We start from the raw sequence: 9,191 nt of genomic DNA, 5'->3' as shown, positions 1-9,191 counted from the left end.
CATTGCCAAATTCCTTTTATGAAGCTACAGTTACCCTGATACCAAAACCACACAAAGACCCAACCAAGAAAGAGAATTACAGGCCTATCTCATTCTTTTTCTTTTTTAATACACTCTTTTCTCATTTTACACACCAATCCCAGTTCCCTCTCCCTTCCGTCCTCTTCCTCCTCCCACTTTCCACTCTCCTTACCCCCCCATCCACTCTTCAGAGAGGGTAAGGCTTCCCATGGAGAGTCACTTTGAGGCAGGACCAAGGTCCTCCCCCTTATATCTAGGTTTATTAAGACATCCCTTCAAAGAGAATGGGTTCCAAAAAGCCAATTCAAGCATTGGGAATAAATCCTGCTTCCACTGCCAATGGCACCACAGACTGCCCCAGCCACACAAATGTCACCCACATTCAGAGGGCCTAGTTCGCTCCTATGCAGGTTTCCCCACTGTGAGTCAGGAGTCAGTGAGCTCCTACTAGCTCAGGTCAGCTGTTTCTGTGGTTGGCCCCACAAACAAAAACACCCACACATGTAAAAGAAACATTTCTAAAGCTTAAATCGCACACCAAACCCCACATTACTAATAGTAGGGGACTTCAACATGCCACTGTCACCAATGGACAGGTCTGCCAGACAGAAACTTAACAAAGAAGTAAGAGAACTAATAGATGTCATGACTCAAATGGACTTAACAGACATTTATAGAACATTTCACTCAAACACAAAACACAAAAGAATATGCCGCCTTCTCAGCAGCTCATGAAACCTTCTCTAAAATTGATCACATACTTGACTACAAAGCAACCCTCAACAACTACAAAAAAAATTGAACAGCCCCCTGTATCTTAAGGGATCACCATGCATTAAAGTTAGAACGCAACAACAACACTGATTGCAAAAAGCCTACAAACTCATGGAAATTGAACGATGCTCATTTGAGTCACTCTTGGGTCAAGGAAGAAATAAAGAAATTAGAGACTTCCTAGAATTAAATGAAAATGAATGCACAACATACCCAAACCTATAGGGCACTAAGAAAGCAGTGCTAAGAAGAAAGTTTATAGCACTACGTGCCCACATAAAGAAAGTGGAGAAATATGACACAGGCGACTTAACAGTACGTCTGAAAGCTCTGGAACAAGAAGGCACAGACTCACCCAGGAGGAGTAGAAGATAGGAAATAATCAAAATGAGGGCTGAATCAATAAAATAGATACAAAGAAAACAGTTCTAAGAATCAATAAAACAAAGAGCTGGTTCTTTGAGAAAATCAACAAGATAGACAAATCCTTTTCCAAGCTAACCAAAAGGCAGAGAAAGAACATTGTTAATTTACAAAATCAGAAATGAAAAGGGAGACATAACAACAGACACCAGAGTTATAATGAAACGACTTTGAATGCAGTTTTTATTACTTATATAATTATTTTAGTAACTGTAACTACTTTTTATTTGAGTTACATATTCATTATGTACTACAGATAGAATGTCTCTTTAGCATCCCTGAAATGCTCTTACTTAGAGGTTGAGGACTCCATTCTTATGCCAGGTATTGTAGGAAAGCAGAATTGTGAGTGAGCATGTAAAACAAACCAAGGAAGAGTTTTCATGGGGACCTCGGGGGAGGGTTGAAGGGCAGGGGAGAGGCAGGGAGGGCAGCAGAGAAGAATGTAGAGCTCAATAAAAATCAATAAAAAAGAACAAAAATGTCAGGATAATATGTTGAAATGTCATGATTATTTCGTAGTATGCAGTTATGATACAACATTTCTCTCTTACAATTCTTTTCCTCAAAAAAGAGAAATCAAAATAATGTACTAAAATCAGGTGATTTGTGATGTACCAATATGAAATATTTGGGCTTGAAGTTTTTATTGCCTACAGTTAATACAAACAAAAAAATCGAATGAAGTTTTGTGAGTTACTTTCTTTTTTGTATACTAATTTCCTTTTATTTTAACAACACTTTTGTGCCTCAAAAGGATTTTGTGTTGGCAAGTTTCATAGTGTATCGCCAAGAATATTTTTTAAGGCTGAAGAATTATTTCTTCTGGAGTTAATGAAGTACATGTTTCAACCAATAGTTGTACCTGTAAATCTTAGGAATAACAGTTGATTTTGTATATATGATTTCCTCTGAAACTTTACTATGCCATTTAATATAGTTTATCTCCTTAAATATTGCTTAATAGATCCAATTTAAATAGTTTTGTTATACAATTAAGCATACGAAGTTGAGCAAGTGTCCTTGTGGTATGATTGCTTATCCTTTGGGTATATGCCCAAAATGACATAGATGGTTCTTGAGGTAGATTGATTTCCAAGTCTCTAAGAAAGTGATTTCCAATGGGTGCCTTAGAAATATACACTCCTACCAGCGATGGAGAAGTGTTCCCCTTACTCCATATCCTCTCCAACATAAACTGTCATCAGTGTTCTTGATCTTAGCCATTCTGACAGGTATAAAGTAGTATCTCAGAGTTGTTTTGAATTGCATTTCTCTGATCACTAAAGATGTTGAGCAGTTCTTCAAGAGTCTTTCAGCCATTTGAGTTTCTTCTATTGAGAATTCTCTGTTTAGATCTGCAACCCTTTTTTTGCTGAATTTATTTATTTATTTTTCACATTTTTAAAATTTATTTTTACTTAAAAATTTCCACCTCCTCCCATCCTCCCATTTCCCTCCCCTTCCCCCATCCCCCTCCCTCTCTCTCTCCAGTACAAAGAGCAGTCAGGGTTCCCTGCCCTGTGGGAAGTCCAAGGTCCTCCCCCCTCCATCCAGGTCTAGGAAGGTGAGCATCCAAACAGACTAGGCTCCCACAAAGCCAGTATATGCAGTAGAATCAAAACCCAGTGCCATTGTCCTTGGCTTCTCAGTCAGCCCTCCTTGTCAGCCATGTTCAGAGAGATCAGCATGTTTGATCATGTGCTCCATCAGTCCCAGTCCAGCTTGCTTTGGTGAGCTCCCATTAGATCACCCCCACTGTCTCAGTGGGTGGGCACAGGTTTGGTATTTTGATGTTTAGCTTCTTGAGTTGTTTATATATTTTGGAGAGCAGCCATCTGTCAGATACGGGGTTGGTGAGGATCTTTTCCTACTCTGTATATTGACTGCTATTTTGTCTTAGTACAGAAGCTTTTCAGTTTCAGGAGGTCCAGTTTATTAATTGTCCTTCTTAGTGTCTGTGCTGCTGGTGTTATGTTCAGGAAGTAGGCTTCTGTGCCTGAGTTCACTGGAGCTCATGGATGCTGGACCAACAGTTAGGGAGCCTGCATGGAACTGACAGGCTCTCTCCATACCTGTGTGACAATCTTGTAACTTGGTCTTTTAGTAAGACTCCTAACAGTGAGAGAGGGACCTCTCCCTGATGCTTAGCTGGCTTGGCTTTTGGTAACCTGTTCCCCATGTTAGATTGCTTCAAGGTAAGGGGAGGAGCTTGGTCCTGCCCTAGTTTGATATGCCATGCTTTACATGCAAGCCCATAGAAGGTCTGCTGCTTTCTGAATGGGGATGAAGGAGGAGAGAATGGGGAGGGAGGGAGGGAGGGAGGGAGGGAAGGAGGGAAGGAGGGAAGGAGGGAGGGAAATGGGAAGTGGGAAGGGGGAAGGGGGAAGGGATAGGAAGAGAGGAAGGAGGGGAAAGTGGTTGGTATGTAAAGTAAATGAAAAAGCATGCTATTTAAATAAAATTAAAAAGAAAAAGCCAAAAAAGTATACAAAGTATATTTTATAATATATGTATATGATGACATTAATGTTAGTTATTCTTACATCCATTTTAATATGATGATGTTACTGAATAAATAATATTCATTGGTATGCCAGGAATTTAGTTGTCAGTGATATTTTATTTACATTATATAGGCAGGAAAGTATTGTGTTAAATAACATGTACAATGTTATACACGTACTAAGGCTATAATTTTCCCCAGGCATTCCGAACCGCAGTTCCATTTTACGGTATTGATTCATTATAGTCAAATTCTTATTGTTTGCTACTTTGAGAATAGCATGTTTAAAATCAGTGGCTGTCACAGCAACTGTAGTCATTTAGGCAATGTAAAACAACAGGAGCTGATCCCAGTCCCAGAGACTACAATTCAGTTAACACAGGCATGGCCTGCTCTGCCAATGTCTCAGTGCATAGCCTGTTTTGTAAGCTATCAGTCTAAACAGCTTCTGTTTAGGGAATTGAAAACACACCTGCAGACACTTAATCAGCTTCAGCAGAGGAAGACTAGGAACCGTGGTAAAAAGCTATGAGAGTGTTTATTAGTCCAACGTTTTTCCTATCTGGCTATGTCCTTTTATGTATCATACACTTTGGTTTTTGTGCAGACATAGCCATTTGCCTTACACAAGAGGCTTCAGTGGGAAGTGAGAGTGCTTCAGTAGATAAGCAGCTGACTATGAATTCTGAGCAAAACATGCATGAGTTAGGCAATGAAGTCACATCTGAGGACCTTGAACCACCAGCGAGGAACTCCAGGAATATACATGCCATGGAATCTTATCCAGATGAAGGGCCATTTACAAAGTGCAGGTGCGTGTTGATTTCAGTGTTTAATCTAAAAGGTAAGAGTTGGAACAACATTTCTTTAATATGTTGTCCCTCTTCTTCATTTCCACGTGAGATAAATTTAATGTATCAGTGACTTATAAACAAATTTAAGACCCTACAAGGGTCTTATTTCTACCACGATATTGCTATAATGTGTCTAGAGCGCTGAGAGCAACAGCACAAGACAGGTTTAAAGACAGCAATGATGTTTGGTTCTTCCACAATATTATTTCTGTGGCTCTTCCTTATGGGTATAAGGATATTTGTGAAACTGATATGAGATATTGTTCACCAAAGCTGAAATCTGTTCAGAGATGTTTTTGCATCGCTCTCTGTTCTTTGTTTGGTATAATCTGAACACTTTTAGAGTTACCCTGTACTCTGTCTACCTTTGGCCTTTCTTATAAATTTACATTCTGCAGCATTAAATCATCCACTGTGAAGAAATTTGAATCTCCGATGCCTGTGTTTAATATTAATGGGATTATGCTCCTTTTATAATTGATCATGTGCAGTAAAGATAGCACTAGATTTGAACATGGCACCATAATTCTGCTTTCATTTTTCTAGAGCACTGTTTTAAAAGTTTTTTGTGGGGTTGCTGTTCTGTTCGAAATTACTCAGTAAGATATATTCGTTGATATCAATACACAGTAAAATCAATAACTGTATTGGTGTTCTTCTCCCTTCGTGTCAGATTCCTACTTAGATACAATTGGGTGTATATTTTTAAGGTATAGAGGCAAGAATGATGAACTAATGGGTATAATTCATTATGAGAGCATGGTACTAGCCCTTCGCTCACTGACTGTCCCAGAACTTCCTGCCAAAGACTGGCTTAGATGACTTTTAACACCCATCAGAGTTTACAAACTTAATACCATAACACCAGAAAACAATCCGTCTTGGTCTCCTCTCTTCTTTATACTACCTGCTTTCAGGTATCCTTATCAACTGTCTTGTAGAATATATTTACTGTGAAGTGTTTGGAGAATAGGTATTAATTTTAATGTCTTCTTTCATTTTAATTAAAATTAATTTTAATTTAATAATTAAAATATTGATATGTTACTCTTTTAATAAAATTGAGAAAATGGTTGCTTCCATTTTCAGGAAAGCAAAAAATATAAGTTGATCATAACCAGAACAAATCAAAACATTTGTAGCTTCTAAAACCTGAACTCTTTTGTCAAGTATACTTTACCAGTGATCTTTGGGATCACTATGTGCTATCCACAAACTAAATTTTCTCCACTGAGAAACTGGTATATCTGTAAGTTGACGTATTTATTGTTTTATAACCCTCATACTTTTAACTACATAAAAAAGTTCAAACTTAAACTTTATATATGTATTGTTATTAAGAAATTAATGCCATTTGTGAAATACTATATATTAATCATTAATAATGTTCTTTTATTGTAGTACTATGGAATGTGGAAAGAGTGATATGAATTACGAATCTGAGATTTCTCAAGTTATCCCAGACTTAAATAAAGAGACATCGGTAGCATATTTTCAAAAAGAATTGGAAATTCTCAGAACAAGCAATAAAAAGGTATAGAAATATAAAAAGTCTTAATTGCTACAAAAAATGTCTTTGCTGTTGACTATTTCAGTTTTCCCTGTTGTTCATTATTACTCAACTTTATTTTGTGTTTTAATGCCTCAACAGTAGGCTTGTGTTGTCTTGCCATCCAGGTTGGTTCAGTTAAGTGACTGGCTATGAAAATAAGCTTTTTTTTTTGCTTTTGTAACACCACTCATTTTCCATAAAGCTCTTGTAATTTATGTTCCTACAAAGCAAATATTCAAATTTCACTGTAGTTAAGTTTTACTTCAACGTTATATGAATTATGTTATCAGCTATTTTCATGCTACTTTGTTAATTTTTCTTCATTTTTCTTAGTGCATTCCTTCACTTCAGTGATATATGTAACCAAATGTCAAAGTTGCAAATGATGCTGTATGTTTTGTATTTTATTATACTATTGCATGCATTCAGCTCAACGTACATGACATGTTTTGTTTCCTCTGGTTCTTCCTCAACATACCTCTGGCCTGCAAAAATTTTATTAACTAATGTTCAGTTTCTATGGATTCTCTTAAAAATTCTGTATAGTTTTCTGATTTTAATATTTTCATTTTTTGACCTAATCAGACTGAAGCATGAATCTTGTTTCTGAAGGAGCACAACACAGATGACAAAAGTCTAGGGAACAATGGGAAAAGAAAATAAAATGCATTCTGTATAAGTGTGAGATGTTTTCTGCAGTTTGATTTAGAACTTATTACATGCAAACTTTTAGTCAGGTGACAGCATCAATTAAATGAAATATGATGAGGTAATACTCCCAGTCAGGTTTGTATCAGATATTGAGATTATTGACTCAATTGATTTTTTTTCAAAATATTGGACTTACTAAGAGAAGCATAAACCTGCTGCTATTAATTTAAGGATTGGTAGAGCCATTTGGAATCCTTTGCTTTAAGACAAAGGAATGAATGAAGCAGCTTCTGCAGTAGGTATTTTTAGTGATAATTGGTGTTGTTTTATGTCTATATGCACATCTACAAATGTGTAGATTAAAATTTTTCCATTTTTTATAATATTTGAGGTAGTATATTAACGAGTATATGGCAACCTTAATGTTTTCCCCTCACAGTCAGTGTATTTAAGTAATTAAATATAATATTATATAAGGATTTAAGAACAACAAAATCTTATTTTGAAATGAATTATGTATAGAAGGTGTTTATCAGATAAGAATAATCTTTTAAATTTGTTTTAGCTTCAAGAAAAATTGACTAAAGAAGATAAAGAAAGGAGAAAATTAGAGCTTAAGTTGGAACTCCAGGGGAAAGCCGCCGAGGCTGAAATCGTTGAGAGGACAGCAGGTAGGGATGGGTGCTCGTGTGGGGCTGGAGGATGTGTGCGCTGGATTCTAGCTCATTGCCTTGTTTGCCAAGGGAGGGGAAGCTTTTTCCCCTTTTGGCTGCTTAGAAAATAGGTGGCTTTAACATCCTGGTACTGGTATTAGCGAGGGCTTTACCTGTATTCACACTGATTTGGGCATTAAATGCATTGTTAACACCATGTCAATCCAATCACAAAAAGGTTGTTTGTTTTGTTGGAAGGGCCTGAACAAACAAGGGGAAATAATGACTACCAGTGCCTCTACCTTTCAACCAGCAGTTCAAACACCGCTTATTGTTTTAGCTCTTGGAGAGGAAATACTTCTCCTTTGTATTAGATAGATAGCACTATATTCATTACCAATGGAAACCTACATTTGATTTTTTTAAAAAACCTGTTTTATATATCTAATAGGTTAACATCTGATGATGTAGATGATGAGAGATAATGTTTTCCTTGAGATTAAAGTGAAAGGTTGCCACATTTTAATGTTGTACAGAATGGCCTTAGATTTTGGAAACTGTCTTACTCATGCACAGGTCTTTGCATGGAGACAATTTTAAAGCATATTTACATGTTAGAGATATGTCACTGGATTCTGAACTCAGTGATCTCCATCTGTGTCATTGTAGCTTTTTCTTCTTGCACTATTTTTCTGTGTTAAGAAAAGTGAAATTTGTAAAATGATAGATAAGCATTTAGAAGTATTTTATAGATTACTTGTTCAACAATTGTATATTTTATGAAACTAGTGATTATTTTCAGGTTATAATTATGTTTTATAAACTACTTAACTTGTTAACATATATAAAAGAATTGTGGAATTTTAGGTCAGAGAGATGATTAATATAGTTTATTTTCAAAATATTAATGTGGGTGAAAATTATTAATAAATATTCCTGTGATAATATAATTAAGATTAACACAATATATCTATATGAATACTGTGTGGCAAATTTTCTATTAATGACAAACAACTATAAGCTTTTTGTTTCTTTTTGATAGGGAAATATAAGAATATATTTTAAGGAAAATTAATAATACATTAAAATAAGTAATATAAGCAAAAATTTAGAACAATTGGGAAGTTCCTAAATTTTTATAAAAGTCATATATGTATACACTAATTACTAGGACAGTACTATAAGATTTATTTTGAAATATATGCATCTTAACTTTCTAAATGTTACTACCACAAAAATAATTAAATATTTTGGGAGCTATAATGACATAGTAATGATTTAATGCAACTAAGTAGCCTATCTCTTAAAGAGACTCATTGAGCAGTAAAATATACTATTTCATTTTTGAATCATACAGTTCAGTATGTAGTTCAAATTTTTTATATGTAATTTTTCTTTTTTTATTTTTTATTTTATTTTTTTTAATTTATTTATTTATTAAGGATTTCTGCCTCCTCCCCGCCACCGCCTCCCATTTCCCTCCCCCTCCCCCGATCAATGAACGATCTGGTCTGCTAGCTGGCAGCTGACAATCATCTTTGTGGACTTCCTTCATATCAGCTACTTTTACTGTCTAGTGCAGTGGTTCTAAACCTTTCTAATGCTGTGACCTTTCATACAGCTCCTCACATGCTGTTGACCTGCAGCCATAAAATTATTTCATTGCTACTTTATAATGACTATTTTGCTACTGTTGGGTATCATAGTGTAAATATTAATGTTTCCAATGGTAGTAGATGGCCCCTGTGAAACCCAAT

At 35.7% G+C, this 9,191-nt stretch overlaps 1 protein-coding gene across 7 annotated transcripts in view; it reads left to right on the top strand.

Annotated features, from left to right (window-relative positions):
* The window catches only part of Mipol1 (mirror-image polydactyly 1), a 261,950-nt gene that overhangs the window by 61,316 nt on the left and 191,443 nt on the right, over positions 1-9,191 (top strand). For all 7 annotated transcript variants that reach the window (XM_013347308.2, XM_013347311.2, XM_013347297.2 and 4 more), the window contains 3 exons: positions 4,332-4,536; positions 5,980-6,112; positions 7,347-7,452. In XM_013347308.2, coding sequence (XP_013202762.1) covers positions 4,403-4,536; positions 5,980-6,112; positions 7,347-7,452 — 373 coding nt within the window. In that variant the 5' untranslated portion in view covers positions 4,332-4,402. The remainder of the gene's footprint in view (positions 1-4,331; positions 4,537-5,979; positions 6,113-7,346; positions 7,453-9,191) is intronic.

This window comes from Microtus ochrogaster, chromosome 1 (assembly GCF_000317375.1).
Source record: "Microtus ochrogaster isolate Prairie Vole_2 chromosome 1, MicOch1.0, whole genome shotgun sequence".
Lineage (NCBI taxonomy): Eukaryota > Metazoa > Chordata > Mammalia > Rodentia > Cricetidae > Microtus > Microtus ochrogaster.
Note: the sequence above shows the minus strand (reverse complement) of the source record. Positions and strands in the feature narration are given on the sequence as shown.